The sequence below is a fragment of the Tursiops truncatus genome, chromosome 1, assembly GCF_011762595.2.
Source record: "Tursiops truncatus isolate mTurTru1 chromosome 1, mTurTru1.mat.Y, whole genome shotgun sequence".
NCBI classification, from domain to species: domain Eukaryota; kingdom Metazoa; phylum Chordata; class Mammalia; order Artiodactyla; family Delphinidae; genus Tursiops; species Tursiops truncatus.
In genome coordinates, this window is record NC_047034.1 from 85,018,018 (window position 1) to 85,039,928 (window position 21,911).

Below are 21,911 nucleotides of genomic sequence, written 5' to 3' on the forward strand. Positions count from 1 at the left end.
CAATGACTTAGCTCTGCTATCTCATAGTAGGAAAGTAGTCACAGACAATAATAAACGAATAAGCATGGTTACATTCCAATACAACTTTATTTACAAAGACAGGTGGTGGACCAAATTTGGCCCATGGGCCTTGATTTGCAGCCCCCTGCATTAGGCTCCAAAGAATCCTGAAACCATCAAAACTGCTGCACAGGTCTCCCAAAGATTGACAGAAGCTCCATTCTGTCTCCTCCAAAAAGGACAAAAATCAAGGTTTATTCTAATTATTTTGTGTGGTGCTTTGGTGTTTTGATGTTCTTCTGAGTGATCTCAATTCCCCCCTTTTGTCCCTTCTCCCCTCTTTCTGTGTATATATCTCTAAAAGCTTCCCATTCTTCTTTATTCTGTCCTTTGGAACTCACAGGGTTGGGTGATTTTAGAGTGAGGCTCTTTCACATTCATCCTTGCTGAAATTCTGGCTTCTTTTCAGGGCTCTCATCTATACTACACTAAGAGGCAATGTGCAGTAGCATAAAGAGCACTTGTCTGGATCACTGGGCAGCACATGCCACCAGCTTGCTGTGTGACTTTGAGCAAATTACCTAACCTCTCTGAGCCTTCCTTTTCTCATCTGTCAAATGAGGGAATTGGCTAAGGTCTCTTAAATCCCTTCTAGCTCTGAGCTTGTGATTTTAGGAAGCTGCGGCTTCAACTCTAGCCAACTGTCTGGAGCCATTAATTAGGATGTCACTCACAGACCTTAATGAAACTGCCAGGAGGCCACAGAAAGTAGCCACATGATCTTCTGTAGTTGGCAACCTTCCGAAGCTGGGTGGGTAGGGTTACCAGCTAACCTCAGGAAATCTGAGAGCCCATCCCACTAAGGGGAGAAAAGGAACACAAATGATCCAGGACCCCTATGCTCCAGGAAAATTAATTTGCATTCCTATACTGCCATTGAAGCAGCTACAAAATGTGTACAAATGTTGACTTAGTTGGAAGCAGGACCTGAGGGAGCTTCTGTTGGGAGGTGAGCTTTCCCTTCCCCATCAGATCCTCTTGTGTGGGGCTCTCCTGGCCGTATAAAGAATACCCCTCAAAGCCCACCAAATACATATATGATTAGGTCAGGAGGAAATGGAGGCTTTGAGGGGTTAAAAAAATGAATGAGCAAATTCCAGCATGTGCCAAAGGAAGGAGGTCTTCTCTGAAGCAGGGATGAGGGAAGTCAGCGAGGATCAAGGAGCCTGGCTGGGGCAGGGGCGGGCGGTGGTTGGCAGCTTGGGGGCAGTTTGTACAGCACCATCCCCCAGCTCACGGCCCACTGGCTATGGATGCAGCAGATGCACAGGCGGCTGGAGCCCTCTCCCTCCCTCCTGGACACAGTCTTGAGGGATGGGGAGGGAGTAGAGAAGCCTGCCTCCTGGCTTCAAGGAGAGCAGGCTCTTATTGTCCGACTCTGCTAAAGCTGTCTCATTTGTAGCCTAAATAATTCACTCACCAGTCTCTCAAGGAACATTAGAAGAAAAACAAAACCCGACCCACCCCTCACGCTCAGGTTCCCACTGCACCAAAGGCAGGGCGGGAGGCAGACCCAAGCTGCAGAGATGGCCTGCCTTCAAAGGTTTATTGGGGTTGGCAACCTTCCAGAAATTGCCTGGGGCCTGGTTTTGTACAGCCCTTGAGCTAAGAATGGTTTTTACATTTTAAAACGTTTTTTAAAACAACATGAAACAAAATAAACAACAACAAAAACAAAGAATATGCCAGAGACTGTATGTGGCCTGCAAATATTAACTATCCTTTCCAGAAGAGTACCAATCCTTTAATCCACTCCCCAACCTTGAAGGAGGTGATGACAACCTTTGACCTACTCCTTGACTACCTCACCCTGTGACCCCACTATATGCAGAGATTCGAAGTTGTCAGAGTTCTGACATCTACAGCCTAGTGGGAGGCCAGCATCATTGTTCACCCCATTTCCAAAACCAACAAAAAGGCAAACAAGAACATAAATGTATATGTATAACTGATTCACTTTGTTATAAAGCAGAAACTAACACACCATTGTAAAGCAATTATACTCCAATAAAGATGTAAAAAAGAAAAAGAACATCTCAAAAAAAAAAAAGATAAACCCTGGAGTGGGGTCAACGGTCTTGATTCTACTGCATGGGGAGGGAGGGAGAGAAGCAGGGAGGGACTGAGACTCTCAGCCTCAACCCGTCATCTGATCTATCTTCTCTGAGGGTCAGAAGTCAGCATTGTCCCAGTTGGTCTCTACTGACGCCCCTCCCCTCAAGGCCCCATCACACCCTGCAGTCCTGGCGATCCCAGCTGATCCTACCTGATCCCAGCTGATGCCAGCAGTCACTGAGGCTGTAATTCTCTTATTGACGAGACATCCAAGTAATTCGCGTCTCTGAGTCCCTGAGGCCTGTGTGTCATCCGCAGACCACCTAGGGTGCAGCCTGACTGGCTGACCTTCAGTCCTGGACAGAGGCTCCATCCAGCACAGGGGCTCCCCTGCTGCCTAGCAGGGCCTTTGAAGGAAGAGGACTCTGACTAGCCCTGGACGCCACCCAGACCCTCTGTTGGAGCCAGAGCCACTGAGAGGCACAGCCTAAGGACTCTGGAAAAGACGGGTTAGAGTGGACAAGGCTTCCAGCTCAGAGTGCCCAGCTGTAACTGGGCTGAGTGACCTCTGGGCTGTCATGGGTTCTGTTTGGAAGTTTTGGGGCTGAGGGCAGAGTGGAGACCCAGTGGCCCTGCATCCTGGTGGGTAGGTATTCTGGATTATTTCAGATAGGAGTGAACTTTGTAAAAGTTCTTGCTCAAAATCATTGAGCTGTCCAGCCAGTTCTTTGCAGGTTCCTGTTCTTGAGATTAAAAACAGCATGGAAAGCCCAGGCTGGAATCCCAACATCCAGGCTAAGTGAAAGGTCAGCCGTCTTAGAGATTTGGGAGCCCAAGCTGTGACACCTTGGGCAAGTCACCTCATTTCTCTGGGATTCAGTTTCCTCATCTGTTAAAAGAAGCAAACAAACAAAAACCTGGGGTGCTTGGGTGGGGGTGATCTTACAGTCCTGTCCAGCCCATACCCAGTGTGTCCGAAGCAGGCAAGGCCTCTGCAGAAGCTTTTCTGTAAAGTCGTTTGGCTTCATCTCTGCTTTCCTTCCCCAAGTCAATTCAGCCCCATCCAAATGAGATACAGCTGGTCTGGCATCAGGGGAGAGTGTTTTCCTTCAGTAGGTCAGCAGCTTGCCGGGGATTCAGACCGTTGTGAGGTCCCACCGAATTAGTGGGTGGTGAATATGACCTATGATGTGAGGTCCTACCAAAGTAGTGGGTGGTGAATATGACCTATGTCTTTGTGCCCTGTGGCCAGAGGGTGGCTGAAGGGCTGTGGGAGTCTCCTCAACTGAAGTGGGGTGAACGGTCCCCAACATGCTCACAGCATATGGGCCAGAAACCAGTCTGATACCACACACTTTAATCTAAGTTACCTTGATTGCCTTTTGTCAGCTCTTCAACTTGACCGAACGTTCCTTAAGGGTAGGGATTCTATCTTGACCTTCTTCTGTGTCCCCCAGGGAGAACCCAGCACCACAGGTATGTGGCTGGAGATTGGCCTGGAGATATGAGGACGTATCTGCTGAGAAGCTTAACTGCAATACCTCTGGAAAGAGTACTGCTGCACTTTGCACAGGGTGTGGGTCCGGGGAAGTGAATCTCCACATTTTCCAGCTGATAACTGGACACCGTTCTCCAGTGGGTGGCTCAATCAAGCTGTCAGGTCATGACCCCCAAGAGCTATCGTGTGACCTAGAGAGCAAGTGATGCGCGGGAAGGTTAGAGAAGGGAATGCCTGTCCCGTGCCAGTGTGCCCGAGATTCCCCAGGATATGCAGGTCACTTTCCCCTAAAGCAGTCCAGACTGGGAAAGTGTGGCTGGGTGGCCCATGCAAACCTAAATCAGCCTTGCGTCACCGCTGGTTGCTTCAGAGTAGCTACCAAATTGCAAGCACAGTGATCTACAGCCTACAAATCCAGACCCATACAATAGTGACAAATGTCAGAAGCTCTGGGGTGGGTCTCTTCTAGTCTTAAATATACTCAGAATGGCTGTGTCCCTTGCCTGCCTGCAGATAGGAAGCTCTCCTTTAGACCCAGCCACACTTTTTCTTGCTGTAGCTCCTGTTCTGTGCCCTATGAAAATGTTCCCTTTAGAAGTCCGGAGCCCGCCTTTCCTTCTGTATTGTTTTCTTTGCTTGCTTGTTTGCTGGGTGTGATGGTGGGGAGGGAAGGCAGGAGGCAGAGTTCTGACTTGCCCCACAGTGTCACCCATCTGTACAAACGGCCATGACAGAGCAATACAACGGATTAACCGTGACACACATGGAACTGCTAACGAGTTCGATAAAATTTTGATTATTCCTTGTTCTGTGCGGCAGGCAGCAAACCATGGAAATAATAATCCTCTCGGCTGGTGTCAGCACAGCAGTTCAACCAGAGAAAGGCAGGTGTGAGCTACAGGGAGTGAATCGTGGGAATGTGGGGGTGGGCCTGCAGCAGGGGTGGGAGGGCAGAATGGCAATTGCAGAGATTCCCCTCTCAATTACCTAGATAATTTCCTCAATTCTCTACTTTGTTCTGTGGACCTGACATGTTCTGGAAGGCAAACTCATTCTTGGCAGAGAAGGAAACTAAGGCCTCAGGAACATCAGGAATATGCCCAGAAGGACACCTTGGATTTCAGTCCCCAGAGTCTAGACAAACCCAGGGGAGACTGTTCGGGGATGAGCCCACATGGCTTGCAGATCTCAGCCTGGGAAACCGGCATCCTAGACCCCAGGGTTCCTGTGTCCCCTTTTCCATCCCCAGCGAAGGGGGAAGAGTAGGGCTGCGATGAAGTGTCTCTCCCTGGATACCTTGGTGGTTTTGACTTTGTGTCCGGTGCTGCAGCTCCATCCTGACAGGTCCGGGAGCACTTTACACTCCTCGCCCAGCAGGCAGGGCTCCATCTGACACCACCACTTCTGCAGGACGATGGAGGCTGTGGGAGCAGGAAGCAGTGAGGGCAGCTCTAAGTTCTCTGCAAGTACAGCATGCAGTTGTGGGCATGGGAGTGGTTCGTGCAGAATAAGGGCATGTTTCTACACACCATGGCTTAGAGCCCTGCATTTCCGTTGTCTTTTTCCTACTCCAGGCTGCCCGGAAGGGCAGTACTCAGGCTGAGGCCTTGGGACACAACCATACCAACCTCAACCCCACTGACCCCTACATCTCACCAAAGACAGAGAGGGGTGAAGGCAGGGGAAGTTGTCTCTAAGGCAACCCTTGAGTTGAGCCACCACATCATTAGCAGAGAGGCACAGTCTTCAACATACCCCTTGGTGTACGTGAGCAAGCGTGCAGGCCATTTGAGGGAGTGCGCACAAGCAGGTGTGTGCGTGTGAGCACAAGTGGGCACGTTTATGGCGCTGCCATGTGAGAGTAAGAAAATAAGCATGGGTGGGGCCGTGGGAAAGGGGTGGATACGAAGGAATTCATGGCCAAGCGATACACGTGTGTCCATGTGAGGGGACGGTAAAGGCCGGCTTGAGAATGAGAGGAGGGGATGTGTAAGAGGCCTGGGAAGGAGCCGCAGGTGAAGAAGTCAATGTCTGGAGGAGTGGGTGTGAGGTGATGAGGCTGACGGGAGGCCTGAGAAGATCGTGTGAGGAAATGAATCCGCGTATGTGCCAGGCAGTAGGTGTGGCCAGGAGGGAGGGCATGTGCTAATGACAGAGCTTTCCTCATCTATGGGATGGCGATGGTCACATCTGTGCCCCTCCTCCCAGAGGTGGCCCCATCATTTGAGACTCCGACAGTGAAAGCCCTGAGCTGGGCATGAAATTGTATCCCCAGCAGATGGCGAAGCCTGGACAGCCCTTCTTATCTCTCTGACCAAGCCCTCCCTGCCGGGTCCCAGCCTCTCACTCACCGTCCACGCAGGAGGGCTTTGCCCGGGTGGTGCCGGCCACCTGGCCAGAGAAGCAAGAGCATTTGACAGTCTGGGAGCGCTCCTCGACGCGGTTCCGGTTACAGCAGCGGTGAGCAGCAATCACCTCGCAGGTGCCCTGCTTCACGGGGACTGAAAGAGCCAGCAGACCATCAGATGCCCGGCCCAGGCCAGCACCCCTGCCCCCCTCCCACCCACCCTAGTTGTCCTCCAGCCCCTCCTCCCAGCTCAGGGCAGGGGTAGGTAAGAGATTTCCAGTTGCAGGGGAGGAGGAAACGGATGACATCTTCCTGCCACATCTGTGTTCCTATCCTTCCTTCCTCCCCATTTAGGCCACACTCATCACCCTGGCAGAGTCTGGCCCCTGGGCAGGAGAAAGATGGAGTCCACACCATCCCCCATCTCCTGGCTTCCCCTGGGTGAGGCCAAGGGCCCCGAGGGCTTACAATGCGTGGCGAGGATCATCCGCTTACACCGGCTTTAGCCATCCCAGAAGAAAAACCACAGAATTAGGCCAGGAGGCTAGACTTAAGCCCTGACCCGGGGGCTCCTCTCCCTGCAGAACACCTTCCGGCATGGAAGGGAAGGTGAGAATGGGTCTGCCCTCGCATCTGTGGGTTTTACTCTGCCTCAGAGATCTGCCTGCTGTGGAACGGGGTGCAGTGGTGTCCAGCTTTCCAGGCATCCTGGAAAACCGCCCGCCCCAGGGCCCCACCACCTCCCCTAGACCTGTTGGAGTTGGAGGCTGCAAGGAAGCCGAGGCCAGGTGGGTCCACAGCCAGACCACGCCAAGTGCCAGCAGCCAGCCGCCCGTGCTCCAGTTCTGTGTGGCCCTCTCACGCATCCTGCAGAGAGAAGCACACACCCTGCTTGACTCCAGGCAGGAGCCCTCCCAGTGCCCAGTGCCAGCACCACTGTGCCACGTGCTCTGGGGGGCACAGAGGCGGGCGGGGTGCACGACTTGTCCCCAGGCAGCTTTCAGCCTGGCACAGACTCACTGTAGAAAGTGGTGAGTACTACAGTCAGAAAAGGGAGCAGAAAGGGAGACTGTTCTGCTGGGAAAAACATGGAAAGCTTTGTGGAGGAGATGACATTTAGGAGGGGTCTTAAAGAATGGACTGGGCATGGTCCCATGGAGGGCTGTGACATGGAAGGAGCAATAATGCTGGCTGCCATGTTTTGAGCACTCGACCCTGCAAACATACTCTTGAATCCTTCACGACTGTCCTACAAAGTAGGATTATTTGTACCCATTTTACAAATGAGCAAACGGATACTCAAAAAGCCTGGACACAACCTAAACAACCATCAGTAAAGGGCTGGCTAAATACACTGTGGGCCATCTGTGCAATGCCCATCCAGACAGCTGTAACAGAATGAGGAAATGCTTTAGGTACTGAGGCATGCAATGATCTCCAACGATAATCCGTCATTTAGGGAAAAAAAGCAAAGTGCCTGGTGATGTGTATTCGATGTGTAAAAGGGAGGAATTATATATGTTGCTCAAATATGGGTTAAGCTAGCTCTGGAAAATGTACCAAAAGACCCTAATAACATTGTTTGCCACCAAGAAGGGAAACTGGTTGGCTGGGATACAGAGGTGGAATGGAGATATTTTTCTCCCTACTGCTTTTTTTTTTTTTTTTTAAGATTTTTTTTTGATGTGGACCATTTTTTTTTAACATCTTTATTGGAGTATACCTGCCTTACAATGTTGTGTTAGTTGCTGCTGTATAACAAAGTGAATCAGCTATAGGTATACATATATCCCCATAACCCCTCCCTCTTGTGTCTCCCTCCCACCCTCCCTAACCCATCCCTCTAGGGGGACACAAAGCACCGAGCTGATCTCCCTGTGCTATGCAGCTGCTTCCCACTAGCTATTTTACATTTGGTAGTGTATATATGTCCATGCCACTCTCTCACTTCGTCCCAGCTTATCCTTCCCCCTCGCCGTGTCTTCAAGTCCATTCTCTACGTCTTTATTCTTGTCCTGCCCCTAGGTTCTTCAGAACCTTTTTTTTTTTTTAGATTCCATATATATGTATTAGCATATGGTATTTGTTTTTCTCTCTCTGACTTACTTCACCCTGTATGACAGTCTCTAGGTCCATCCACCTCACTGCAAATAACTCAATTTTGTTTCTTTTTATGGCTGAGTAATATTTGATGTGGACCATTTTTAAAGTCTTTATTGAATTTGTTACAATATTGCTTCTATTTTATGTTTTGGCTGTTTGGCCGCGAGGCATGTGGGATCTTAGCTCCCCAAGCAGGGATCGAACCCGCACCCCCTGCATTAGAAGGCAAAGTCTTAACCACTGGACTGCCAGGGAAATCTCTCTCCCTATTGCTCTTTAATCTTTTGGGATTTGAACCACGGGAAGGTACTAGCAATTCAGCTTAAACAAAATTTAAATATAAAAAGGAAGAAATGAAGTGGAGGCTAATAGAAGTCAAGTGACTTGCCCAAGGCCAGGCAGCATGTGGGTAGAAGACCCTGAGCGCAGAAACCTGCCCTGTTCTCACTGGACCACCTTGCTTCTGCTCTCTTCCCCTTTCCTTCTCCTCCTTCATCCTTGATGGTTCGAATCTCCCAAATCTATCCCAGAGAGTGGACTAGAAATGGAGGGAACCCCAGTAAAGCAGAGGCACAGAGCAGCTGGGAGCCACTCAAGCACAGAAGGGGCATGAACCACCCCCTCTGCTGCACTGCTACCCCTTGGGGATCACTGGGCTCCCTCAGGTGCCAGCTTAGTGCTGGGAACACTAGAGGCCAAACCAAATGCCAGGACCCGGCTGCTCCCTTGGATAGGGTGCTTGATCTCTGTCTACGCACCACTCCCCCAACTCCCCCTCTTCAACTGTCTCCTCACTCACCTTTTTTGGAATCTTTTATCTTCTGTCAGTTCATCCACTGGCCTCAGACTCACTCTTCCTAGACAAATAGGAGAGATTCTTGTGGTTTGCAAGGGACAGAGGGAGCCCGTGGCCATGCAGGGGGTGGAGGAGGGCCTGGGTGAGGGCAAGTGGGTGGACTGGGCACTGAAGTAGTGCCTAATTCTGAGGTTGTTCCCCAAGGTGCCAGGACAGGGGGCAGAGTCCCTCCTCTGCCCTGGGAATTCGCAGAGGTCCTTGCAGACTCTGGGAACATGTAGCTCCGGAGGGAGCTTCTCTATGCCAGGAGTGAAGCAGGGTTGATGGTAGGAGGTGTCTAAGAACCAACCCTGTCATCTCTCTGGTCTTGGGAAGGGGCTGAAGGCCGGGGAAGAGCTCCTGAGCAGAATCTGACAGCCACTGCTGGGAAGAGGCGCCTGAGAATAATAACCCCTGAGGTCCTGAATCCTCTCTGCCTCTTCCTCCTCCTAGCCCCATCACACCTGCTTCCTGGACTGGCCAGGAGCTGGCTCAACTCTGCTGCCCTCACCCCCATTCCCACTCTAGAGGGCTAGAACGGGAGTCCTCCAGGTCTCTGAGCCTCAGCGGCCTCAGCCTCAAAGCATCTCCATTTTCCCCAAGACCTCCCCTCCCTCAACCTCCAGAAGGAGGTGGAACTGAGGCAGGTAGGATGGTGGGGCTCAAGAAGGACCAAGAGCCATGTGTCCTAGCTCCCCAGAGTGAGAGCCCAGGAAAGACTGCGGGGGCAGATGGAGGAAGTGATGCCAAAACCCCTGGGATGGGTGTGCTCCACGGGCAGAGAGCTTCTAGAAGTACCTCTTTTCTGAGTAGGTATCTCCTCTCCCTGCCCGCTTCAGGAACCTTTGTTTTGATCATTACAAAGGCAGCTGTGCCTTTTCTCCGGCAGTCCCCCAACCCATTTCACTCTGAGCTGCCACACCTCCAACCCAACTTTCCCATCTCTCCTATGAACCCCAAGACCCAAAAGACCCGGGAGTGGGCATTTCGGGTGCCTTCTCTGGCATTCTATTCCTTCCCTCAAAGAGAGCTTGAGAAAGAAGCTTCTGGGGTTTGTTCTCAGGCTTCCACACTCCTGCCTCAGTTTCCCAGGCTGTTTTCCCCAAACCCCTGTATACCAGCATGGGGTTGAGAATGTGAACCACAAGATCCTTTAACCTTTCCCTGCCTTCTCCCGCCCCTGCCCCGCGCCCACTCAGTCCTCCCAATTCTGAGCTCCCACGCCTGGGACCTACCTGCCCCACGGCGGTACCCACGGGTTCCACCCGCCAGCCTGAGGTTCTCCTCGCCTCTGGACCCGGGATCGAGACTCCGAAAGGCGGACTGCAGGCGGGAGCGGTCAGCTCCGGTGCTGTCTAGTCCGGAGTCCTGTCCCCCTCACCAAGTTGCTGTGTCCCCGAGGCGCAGGGGCTCTGACCAAACTGGCATCACGGTCATGCAGGGCCCGCCCTGGGCACCGGGGAGTTCCGGGCCCGCTCGGCCAGCTCTGTAGAGCTCAGCCGGGGTCCCTCCGAGGCTGCCGCCCGCAGGCCTGGGAGCTCGCGGCTGTCGCCGCCGCCTCCTCCTCCTCCTAGCCCGGGGCCGCCTCCGCTTCCCCAGCCCCGCGCGGGCGTAGCCGCCGCCGCCTCCCGGACAGCGCCGGGCACCGCGCACAGCTCTCCGCCGGCCCCGCGGGCACAGCGACCCCTGGCGCTCGAGGCAAGACCGGGTGAAGAGAGGACAGCCAGACCCCGCGATGTGGTCCCTGGTATAGGCAGGTAATTCAGAGAGGTCCCTCAAGACTATGGAGGTCTTGGGGCTTGGGGTGGGTTGCTGAGTGTGAGGAGTGATAGCCCAGACCCTCACGGGTTTTGAGCCTTGAAGATTCCCGAACTGCACTGTCCGATACGGTAAATAACATCTTAAGTTTCTCATTTACACACACAACATTTCAAGTGCTCAATCACCACATGCAGCTAGGGACTACTGTATTGGGCAGAAAAGATATAGAATATTCCCACATTGCACAAAATCCTATTTGACAATGCTCTTTTAGATTGCTATGGTAGCCCTTCAGTGTTAAAATGTTAAAATCCAGGAGGAAATAGCAAATGATCTCTACCCCAGGAGCGGTGTCCTCTGGGGCAGGAAGGACCAGGGGAGGCATGTGGGTAGGGGCCTGGAAGGCAGGAGGGCTGTGGTAGGCCTGTGGATGATGGGTATGAACCCCAACTTGGGAACGAAACTCTGAGACCCAGTTTCTTCAGCATAAAAATTGCAATGTAATTGCAATTGTATAGTATGTAATTTTTTACAGGGTGAGATTCTGGATATGAAAGTATTAGACAAATGAGAGAGGAAGCGGTGGTCTGTGAATTTGTCTCTTGATTGAAGGACACTCCTCTTAGTTTAAGAGGGCTTTGGGATTGGAGTAATGGGGAGGGGAGAGGCAAAGGGAAGAAGCCCAGTTCCTGGCTCTGAGCCACTGCATGTGGCCCAGGATAAAGGGACTTCTCTCTCTGTCTTTTTAAAATTAACTAATTAATATATTTATGTATTTATTTTGGTTGTGCCCGGTCTTAGTTGTGGCACGCGGGATCTTTTTTATTTGCAGTATAAGGACTCTTAGTTGCGGCATGCATGCGGGATCTAGTTCCCCCACCAGGGATCAAACCCGGGCCCCCTGCATTGGGAGAGTGGAGTCTTACCCACTGCGCCACCAGGGAAGTCCCTAAAGGGATTTCTCTTGAGCATACCCATTTCCTACCCCTAGCTGAGGCCTCGCACACTCCTGGCAGGACCAGCCTCTCTGAGCAGTTCTCAGCAAAGAATAACCTACAAGGCTGCTTCTTCCCACTCCATCTCCCTTTTGCCTCTCACTCTGTGCTGCCTCAGGGATGAGTAGAGGTGGTGACCTTCTCACCAGGTTCTGGGGCAGTCTGAGGATGCAGGAGGTATGATGATGCCAGGAATAGGAGGTGAGAGGTTCAGGGAGAGGAGAGTCTTAGGATTTGGGTACGGTCGGAGGGCTGTTCTAGAGCCCAAGGGAGCTGTTGACATCCCTGCTGACCATCTGTTGCTGGAACTAGGGGGTCTCTGGGCCCTGGCTCTGTGGCCCACTTGCAGTCACACCATGATGGGTGTTGTGAAGAGCAGGGATTATGGAGCTGGATGACACGGAGAAGTGGTAAGCAAACTGTCCCAGAAACACTGAATAATAAAAATAGCCAGGATGTTATATTTTTTCTTCTGTCTATGGCTTGCTGCCACTGTTTATGCCGTTTATCTGTGAGCTGGTTCCAGTTTTTCTCAAACAGGAGGGAAATACCCATAGCAGCAGCGTGTTCTTTATCTCCCTGTCTGGCTTGCCACTCTATGTGCCTTTGGGTCTGACTTTTTCTGGTTTTCTTTTCTTTTCTTCTTTTTCCTTCTCTCTGCCCAAAGTGCAGGCATAATTATAGAAGTCTACAAACCTGAATGACCATTGTGAGATTTTTATTTGGAAGCTACCAGAAAAGACACTCCTTCTGGGGGTACAGTCTAGCCAGGAACAGAGAGGGTCATGGTCAGGAAGCACCCAGCTGACAGAGTCCAGAGGTGGAATCCCCACCATGAACCGGGTGCCAGTCCCTGAGGACTACCCTGACTTGCATTAGGACCATAAGGGCCTTGTCCCCATTTGAACCATGTGTGGGGTAGGAGGTGTCTCTGGAGGCCTAACAGTCAATTCCCAGGCTTAGGAACATAGTTCCAGCATTAGGTCAGTACCACCCTCCCCTCTCAGGCAGGGACTTAGCCTGGCCTCTGTCTCCCCCAGGTGGCAGCCACAGAAGTTGTTCACCTGGACTGTTCTCCGCCTTTGCCTTAAGAAGAGGAGGGTGGGAGAGGAGAGACACCCCCCTCTTCTATTCACCTACCTCTTAACCCTTCCTCTCTGATCTAGATAAATCAGCTTGGTTTTTAAGAACCGGTGTGGGTGGCTGGGGAACAGACATGGGCATGAATTTCCCACTGGCTGTTGACCTCCTGGAACAAGTCATGTAAAATGACAGGAGTGTCCAGTCCTGCGTCATCCATAAAACGAACATAATAAAACCTACCTTGCAGGGTTGGTGTGCAGTGTAAAGGGCCTAAAGTATAGAAAGTGCTTTGTAGAGAGCCTATTATTAGTAAGTCCTCAATAAATGTAGTTATTGTTATCCTTACTAACAGTTCTGCTGTGGTCAGGGGAGGTCTAAATATGGGCGGAAATTGGGTCCTGAAAAAAAAAAAGTGGAGTCGGAGTGGTAACTGTTCTGCCGGATCTAGCGGTGGTCTTCACGGGGAACAGCGCCCTCGGGAATCCGGGAACTTACCCAGCTCCCTAATTCAGGATGATTGGCTCCAGCCTGCCTTGTTACCACTTCCACACCACTCCCAGCACCAGCTCGCTGGCCCTCACTCTCGCTCCGGCAGCCCCAGCCAGAGGTGTCACCACAACCGGAGCTTCACACCCAGCGGTCGCTAACGGAGATCATCAGCTCCATCACCCTCTGGGCAGGCTAGGCACAACGAACCCAGGGCGAGGGTGGGAGACACCACCCTCCCGTCACAATAGGGAAGTTCTATCTGATTAATATAGAGCAAGGCTGAAATAAGATTTCTGTCCCCTTCCTACAACAGCAGACCCTTCTTCCCCCCAAAAAACAGAGGCGGGAGAAGTCGGAACGGGGCGGGGGAGAGGCCGCGAGCCGGCGGGGCTGTTCCCGGGGTAGCCCAGAGCCGCAGGTAGTTTTCCCGGGGACCGGCCCTGCGGGCCGCGAGCCAGTGGTGGGGCCGAACTGACCGGAGCGAGCACCGCCCCTCGAGAGCCCTAGGGGGCGGGGCCTGTCCTGGGGCGGGGCCACGGCCGAGGGCGGGGAAGGGAGGCAGCATGCTAAACCGGGTGCGTTCGGCCGTGGCGCACCTGGTGAGCTCTGGGGGCGCCCCGCCTCCGCGCCCCAAGTCGCCAGACCTGCCCAACTCGACCTCGGCGCCACCCGCCGACCCTCCACAAGCTCCCAGAAGCCCTCCGGCTAGGGCTGGGAGCGGCAGTGCGGCGCCCGCGAGGACAGTAGAGTCTCGAGCAAGCTTCTGCCGACCGACCTTTCTGCAGCTGAGCCCTGGGGGCCTGCGACGCGCCGATGACCACGCTGGCCGGGCTGTGCAAAGCCCCCCGGACACTGGCCGTCGCCTGCCTTGGAGCACGGGCTACGCCGAGTGAGCGCCCCCGGGGGCACCCTAACCAGGATGGGACTCCCATTCCCAACCTCATCCCCACCTTGGCATCCCGGGCGCTGGGACGCATCCCCCCTCGCCGCTCTCGGTGCCAGTAGCTCCTTTTTCCCAGGACCTTTGCCGTCCTCTGGGTTTCGGGCCGCACCCACTCCCAGCCCTTTCTCAAGTCGGGTGCAGCTTTTCTCAGGACTTTCTAGCTCGTTGACTATCCTCACCCGCGCCGCTTCAGGACCTTGTTCTCTCCCAGAGCCCGGAGAGTGGAGGGCCCGTGAACGATGAGTTGGCCAGTTGTCAGTCGCGGCCCGGTAGTTTAATGGCTAAGGGAAGAGAGATTTCAAGGAGCGGGGGTCCCTTTTAATATAGGAGATGGCGGCTGGAAAAACTCCTTGGGCTTCCCGACCCCAGCGCCCCAGTTCCCTGTCCCTCTTACCATTCCCCTCCCCCTCCACACCCAGAAATAGCCCGCGACACCAGGCGGCCGCCGGCTTCCCCAGGGGCGGGGGAGGCGGCCACCCGGGGAAGCGGGAGGGCCCCCTTTGAACACCTCTTGGCGGGTGGACTTGCCCTGGCCAGGCAAGGAAGTGGACCTCCGGGCCAGAGCGGTGGGAGTGGCGGCAGCAGCCAGCTTGCTCCAAGGCTGCGTGAATTTTTTTTTTTTTTTTTTTTTTGCTTGTTTGGTTGTTTGTTGGCAGTGCAGGATCTTAGTTCCCTGACCCGGGGACCCGGCAGTGAGACCGAGGAGTCCTAACCACTGGACCACTAGGGGATTCCTACAGGGCCGGTGGATTTTTAATGCATCTGCTGGGAGAGCAGAGAACTGAGGGAGATGGGGGCGCTGAGGGGCTGAGGGTCGTGGCTGGTGGACCCGCGGCCCCACTACCGGCTCCTTTAACTTCCTATTTGGGAAGAGTTTGGGGTTATGTGGCTCCTGCGCAGTCCAGGGAGGCTTCCACTCCTACCCTATTTCAATTCCTCTTTCCTGATCTGTGCCGGAGCACTTACTCATTGCCAAACAGCAGAAACTGGGACTTCACTGGCGGTCCGATGGTTAAGACTCCATGCTTCCAATGCAGGGAGCGCGGGTTTGACACCTCGTGGGGGGGGGCGGAACTAAGATCCCACAAGAAGCCAAAAAAGAAAAAAAAAAAAAAGCAGCAGAAACTTTCACTGGATGATTTTAGGGTAAAGGTGGGTGTGCTCATGAGGGTGGGGTGGGGTGGGGTGGGGTGTTGTGGACAAGAAGCTAGAAGAGTTTTTTGGGGGTCAGAGTGGATGCAGGGTCTCGGCAAGCCAGGAATTAAAACCTCCTTCCCTCCATCCAGGTCCTCCCCCAGTGATACCATTAGGGAAGGGATGGGAGACCTGAGGTGGGAGAGTGCTGCTGTGGCCTTTCTAGGAGGTGGTGGAGCCCAACACCTAGGCAGTACTCCTTGTGCCTTGCCCTGCCTCCCTTCTCCTCCTCCCTCTGGCCTGGTTCCCAGGTGGCTGTGACCTTTCTCAGCTTGGCCAGCAGGCCAGAGAGGGTATGTGTGTCTCAGGTGGGAGTTATTCCAGGACCTTGTCTGGTGTCCAACCTGATGTGGTCACTTTGGCCTGACAGGGTCATCAACTCTGGCAAGAGCCGGCACAATGAGGACCAGGCTTGCTGTGAAGTGGTGTATGTGGAAGGTCGGAGGAGTGTTTCAGGGGCACCTAGGGAGCCTAGCCGAGGCCAGGTAAGCTCCCCACCCCCTTTCCTAACCTCCACAGGAGACACCTATCCCCAGGGATTCTAGGCATTCGGTTTTAATCTGAGCCATGTGATAGACCTACCCCCTAACTCACTAGCTTTCTACTTTAATGGCACAGAATTTTATCTGGCATTGATCAGGTAGATTCTACCATGTCAGTGTGAATATTTAGTTTTCCACTTAAAATGGAGATATGCTCATGTATTCATTGATGATTTAATAACTACCATTGCTTATTTTTGCATCTTTTATCCTCTGAGTTTGACTTTCTTATTTTTTTTTTATTTTTTATTTTTTTTTGCGGTACGCGGGCCTCTCACTGCTGTGGCCTCTCCCGTTGCGGAGCACAGGCTCCGGACGTGCAGGCTCAGCGGCCATGGCTCACAGGCCCAGCCGCTCCGCGGCATGTGGGATCCTCCCGGACCGGGGCACGAACCCGTGTCCCTTGCATCGGCAGGCGGACTCTCAACCACTGCGCCACCAGGGAAGCCCGAGTTTGACTTTTTTGATGCTTTGCTTTCAGACACATAGTATGCCTTTGGTGAATGAGTGAATAAATCTAATTTGCCTTAAATACCAAAATCTAACCTCCTCTCTCATGTTTATATGGATGCCCAGAGTCTTGCTCTTCTCCCTGCATAACACAAACACACACATGCACACACACACACACACACACACACACACACACACACACACACACACACACACTCACCTCAAACTTTTCCTCCACCAGGGACTCTGCTTCTACTACTGGGGCCTGTTTGATGGGCATGCAGGAGGCAGAGCTGCCGAAATGGCCTCTAGGCTCCTGCATCGCCACATTCGGGAGCAGCTAAAGGACCTGGTAGAGATACTCCAGGACCCCTCGCCACCTCCCCTCTGCCTCCCGTCCACCCCAGGGGCTCCAGGTTCCTCTGATTCCTCTCACTTGGTTGGTCCTCAGTCCTGCTGGTCTTCGCAGAAGGAAGTGACTCATGAGAGCCTGGTAGTGGGTGCCATTGAGAATGCCTTCCAGTTCATGGTAAGTGGGTGGCCTGGGCCAAGGGCCTGCCAGGCAGACACTTTGGTCAACTCTGTATGGGAGTCAGGTGGCCTGAGGAGGTGACCCTGAGAACCCATAACAGCTTTGAGAACCTGAGCAGAACTTGGTTCAGAGGGAGGGAGAAGTGGGTGTTATACCGATGTCTTCCCTACTGTCCACCAGTGTGGCTTGCCTGGGCCAGTTTGTTTCTGCAGATGTGGGCGGGTGGCTGTGTGTCTGGAGCCTCTTCTTCATCCACCCCCTTTGACCCTTCCTCATATGGCAGGATGAGCAGATGGCCCGGGAGCGGCATGGCCACCAAGTGGAGGGGGGCTGCTGTGCACTGGTTGTGGTCTACTTGCTAGGCAAGGTGTACGTAGCCAATGCAGGTGACAGCAGGTATGGGGTGGGAGCTTTGATAAAGGCTGTGCGGGGGAGGGGTCAAGCTTCTGGGATGGGGGAATAGAAGAGAGTGACGTGGTGGGTGTTAACGTTCAGAGATTGGAACGGGTCAGGAGGGATCACAGACATAAGGAAGGGCCTGAAATAGCTATGAGGGGAGGAAAACTGGGGGTCTGGGTGAGGGACTCTAAGGGAGGGCCTTGTCTTTTTGGAACTCTTTATGTGAGGGGGTTGCAGAGAGCCAAGCCCAAACCTTTTGTTTCTCTGGGCAGAGCCATCATTGTCCGGAATGGAGAAATCATTCCAATGTCCCGGGAGTTCACCCCGGAGACTGAGCGCCAGCGTCTCCAGATGCTTGTAAGTAGGAACTAAACTCCCTACTCCCATCTTACTAATCTTGTGCCTCTCTGTACCCTGTGTCCCAAGGACTCTCCGACCCTCACCACACAGACAGACCGCTCCTTACTGGGAGCTTACTGGGAAGGCCACTCCACAGACTATGGAGTGTAGGGCTGAGCTGGTGTGGAGGATGTGGCAGGAAAGAGCGTGGGCTGCTCCAGTGCCTTCCACTGTGGCCCCAACTGAGGAAGGAAGTGCAGTCAGAGTGGGGGAAGGAAACAGCAAAGGCCCCTAAGGGGCAGGATAGCTTAGTGCTTTAAAGCAATGGCTCTGGAGCTGGGCTGCCTGGGATTGAATCCTGGTTTGAGTACTTTGTGTGATCTTCAAAAGTTCCCTGAACTTCTCCATAAATCAAGAGTTCCTGCCTTAAAAGTTGTTGTGAGGATTAAATGAGCTAATATATGTTAATATTAGAACAGTGCATGGTACACAGTAAACTCCATTTAAGGGTCTGCTATAATTAACATCACCTCTACCCCAGGGTGTACTGTAAACCTAATGCCCCCGGCCCTCTGCTCTGTCTGGCCGCTCCCAACCCCAGGGCTTCCTGAAACCAGAGCTGCTGGGTGGTGAATTCACCCACCTTGAGTTCCCCCGCAGAGTTCAGCCTAAGGAGCTGGGGCAGAGGATGCTGTACCGGGACCAGAACATGACTGGCTGGTAACACTTCCCTCAGAGCTGGGGCCCGTTTCCATGGCAACACAACCAGTCCCTGCCAACAGCAAGGTGGAAGCTGGAGGCTGGGCCAGGCTGGGAGCTGGGGGAATGCCGCCCTTCTAAGGGGTTTGTGTAAGGGGTGTGGCTCCTAGGGGAGAGGGACTTTGATGCCTGGGTGATGCCTCCTCTACTCCCCCCTCCCCAGGGCCTACAAAAAGATCGAGCTGGAGGATCTCAGGTTTCCTCTGGTCTGTGGGGAGGGCAAAAAGGTAAACTCCATGGTAGAGGTGGGAGAGGGCAGGAGGACCCACCACAACTTGTCTAGGGAGGTGGAGGTTCTACCCGAGGGTAGGGGTGGAAAGGGTCCACGGTCCCAGAGAGACTGGGAGAAGGCTATAGTAGTGTCCCCTCCTCATTTCCTTTAGGCTCGAATGATGGCCACCATTGGGGTGACCCGGGGCTTGGGAGACCACAACCTCAGGGTCTGCAGTTCTACCCTGCCCATCAAGCCCTTCCTCTCCTCTTTCCCTGAGGTGAGCCACATGGGAGCCTCCTTAGCCTTCCCTGCTCTGGGGGTCTCAGGCTAGCTTTCTCCCAAGGTCGCTTTATCCCCAAGCTCCCTCTGCACCCTCTCTCCCCACCAGGTACGAGTGTATGACCTGACGCAGTATGAGCACTGCCCAGATGACGTGCTAGTCCTGGGAACAGATGGGCTGTGGGATGTCACCAGTGACTGTGAGGTAGCTGCCACTGTGGACAGGGTGCTGTCAGCCTATGAGCCCAATGACCCCAGCAGGTAGGGGCTGTATGGCGGCAAGGGGATGACGATGGGGAAGGAAGGGACACAGGGAAGAAATGCTTGGGAACCCACATGAGGGCCTGTGTATCCATCTTCCCACGTACATGTTGGTACATGAATGTGCACATGTGCTTCTGACAGGTACACAGCTCTGGCCCAAGCTCTGGTCCTGGGGGCCCGGGGTACCCCCCGGGACCGTGGTTGGCGTCTCCCCAACAACAAGCTGGGTTCCGGGGATGACATCTCGGTCTTCGTCATCCCCCTGGGAGGGCCAGGCAGCTACTCCTGAGGGGCTCAGTGGATGGAGGAGTAGACTTCCTCATCCTCCATCCACCTCCTCAGAACCTCCCACCACCATCCCAGCCTCTCCATGCTTACCCCTCTCCCAACCCAAATTCTGAAGTTGTCTCCTTGACCTTCTTTAGTGGCAATTTAACTGAAGGGGTGCCAGTTAGATCCAAAATTTTAGCCCTTGGCAAATAAACCAGATGGATAAATGTGTGTGTCTTTATTTTCTTTGACTAAAAACTGTCCCAGTTGTCTCCCGAACATCTCCTAGACATCTCACAGGCACTTCAACTCAACATTCCTCCAACTGAATTCATTATTTCCCCCACAAATATGTCCTCTCCCTGCTCATCATCTCAGGGGGCACCAGCTCAGCTACTCAAGTTAGAATTCTTGGGGTTGAGCACCTTTGGCTTCCGTTTCTTCCTCATCAAGCTAATCAATCACTAAATAGTGTTGATTATATATTTTTAAATATATTTCTTTAAAAAACATTTTTTTTTTTTAGTTTTTGGCCGCGCTGCATGCGGATTCTAGTTCCCCGGGGGACCAGGGATCGAACCTGTGCCCCCTGCATGGGAAGTGCGGAGTCTTAACCACTGGACCACCAGGGAATTCCCCTAAATATATTTCTATTTGTCCATCCCTACAGTCACTACCTTAGTCCTTCAGTATATTAGCCTCCTAATTGTCTCCAAGCCACTCCCCTGCTTTCCCCAATATATAATATACACAGCAGCCAGGGAGCCCTTTCCACAGGGTGAATCTGAGTTGGTGATTCCTCTGAGAAAATACTTTGGTGGCTCCTTACTGCACCTAGACCAAAACTGACACTCAACTCTTGAGCATGGCAATATAAAGACCTTCATATCTGGCCACTGCTTCCTTCTCCAGCCCTGTCTTCTGCCCCACCCCGCCTTGTGTTTTCCACAACTCTGGGTCTGGAGTAGCTCCAACTCATTTAAAATCTACACATCACCTCATCCTGAAGGCTTCACCTGTCCTTCCACAGCCCAGGCATGCCCCCACTATAGTGCTCACCTCTTGTACTGTAACTGTCTATATGAGGAGTTGGTACGGAGTAGCAGTTAAGGAACAGGGGCTTGAAAGTCCTGCTGTTTGGGTCCTGGTGCCAAACCCAACACTAGGTTTGCAATCTCTCTGAGCCTCAATTTGCTTTTTGGAAAAATGGAGATAACAGTACTACCTCAGGAGGTAGTTGTAGGACTAAAGTAGTTTATGTATGTAGAGCCAGGTCCATGTAATAAGGGTTCAATAACTATTACCTATCTTTAAGTTGTCTGCATTTGGAATTTAGATTGTAAGTTCTTTGAAGGCAGAAACTGATCTGAACTGAGCACATAGCTCAGTTTAGTGAGCCAGTTAAGAGGCCTGGGACCAAACTGCACTGGACCTCAGTTTCCTCATTTAGCAAATGTGTGGGTTGCTCTTCAGATCTTTAAAGTCTGTATGACTTCTAACATTCATTCATTCAGCAAGTATTTGTTGAAAATCTATTATGTGCCACACACTGTGCCAGACAGTGGGAAGGGACAGGTTGGAGGATCACAGTGGGCAGTAGAGAGAGAGACCAGCTTTGGAGCCAGACAGGCCTGACTATCTGAGTTCTTGCTCTGCCACATACAAATGGCAAAATCAAGCCACTTAAGTTAAGCCACTTAACTCCCCCCGAGCCTCAGTTTACTTACAGGCAAAAGGGGATGGGTACACTTAACCTAGAGATCTGTGATGACTATTAGAAGCTATGTAGTGTTCCCTGCACAAGCTAATAAAATGTGAGTAGACTTCCTCATCCTCCATCCACCTCCTCAGGTACCTTTCAGGGAAGAAGATACACCAGTTGGTAAATACCCAACGCACAAGTCAGGCCCGGCTAGGTGTCCCTAGAGGCACAGAAATAATACAACGGGGGTGGCAACTGAATTCCCAGCTGGGGATCCAGAAAGATTCCAGGGTGGAAGGATGGGTAGGAGTTGGAAATTCCAGGTAGGGGGAAGGAAGGGAATTGTGAGGTGGAACCAAGTGCCCTGAATCTCAAAGGTTCTGAAAGGTCTCCAGGCCTGGGGGGATGATGGTGGGTTGTACTTACTCCGCAATGATCCTAGGAGCAGAGGGTGGGCATCTTCCGCGGCCTCCTCCTCGGGCGTCCCCGAAGCCGTCTTTTCCAGTCCCGCCTCCCGCGAAGCCCCAGGTGATGTAGGCGCGGGTGGCCGCTTGGCCACGCGAGGGCAGCAGCGGTCCTTTCCTGACCCCACCCCGGGCGCCTCTCAACTTTCCCGACGCCGGTCCGCCACTAGGAGCTGGAAGGTGGGGCAGAGGCAGAGTCCTCAGGGGTCCCGTTCGCCGCGCCTCGCCCCGCTGCCCACTCCTCCACAGTCCCAGCATCTCCCCCAGATCCCGGGGACTCTCGCTGGGCGACCCTCTGGGGCCGTGAGTGGGGGCCGTGGGCGGGCGGAGC

General features: G+C 53.1%; 2 protein-coding genes across 14 annotated transcripts; one reads left to right on the top strand and one right to left on the bottom strand.

Moving 5' to 3' along the window:
* Nucleotides 1-68: 68 nt before the first annotated feature.
* TAFA3 (TAFA chemokine like family member 3) lies at nt 69-21,767 on the bottom strand. 6 transcript variants are annotated; one of them, XM_073809539.1, is made up of 6 exons: nt 21,543-21,677; nt 14,349-14,450; nt 8,863-8,920; nt 6,712-6,827; nt 5,965-6,114; nt 69-5,073 (listed from the first exon to the last, which is right to left on the bottom strand). In XM_073809539.1, the coding sequence occupies exons 4-6, from the start codon at nt 6,824-6,826 to the stop codon at nt 4,823-4,825; spliced, it is 516 nt and encodes a 171-aa protein (XP_073665640.1). In that variant the 5' UTR covers nt 6,827; nt 8,863-8,920; nt 14,349-14,450; nt 21,543-21,677; the 3' UTR covers nt 69-4,822. The 6 variants fall into 6 exon arrangements, with proteins under 6 accessions (XP_073665640.1, XP_033717791.1, XP_033717820.1 ...); XM_033861900.2 differs by having other exon boundaries at nt 14,177-14,450; XM_033861929.2 differs by lacking the exons at nt 14,349-14,450; nt 21,543-21,677 and adding an exon at nt 10,134-11,197 and having other exon boundaries at nt 69-3,804; nt 4,910-5,073.
* PPM1J (protein phosphatase, Mg2+/Mn2+ dependent 1J) lies at nt 13,785-21,549 on the top strand. Of its 8 annotated transcripts, none has more exons than XM_033861838.2 (10): nt 13,785-14,115; nt 15,734-15,848; nt 16,600-16,887; nt 17,174-17,286; nt 17,562-17,646; nt 18,230-18,348; nt 18,551-18,614; nt 18,771-18,878; nt 18,990-19,141; nt 19,286-21,549. In XM_033861838.2, the coding sequence occupies exons 1-10, from the start codon at nt 13,790-13,792 to the stop codon at nt 19,431-19,433; spliced, it is 1,518 nt and encodes a 505-aa protein (XP_033717729.1). In that variant the 5' UTR covers nt 13,785-13,789; the 3' UTR covers nt 19,434-21,549. The 8 variants fall into 8 exon arrangements, with proteins under 8 accessions (XP_033717729.1, XP_033717749.1, XP_033717736.1 ...); XM_033861858.2 differs by having other exon boundaries at nt 16,810-16,887; XM_033861845.2 differs by lacking the exon at nt 18,771-18,878.
* Nucleotides 21,768-21,911: the final 144 nt, after the last annotated feature.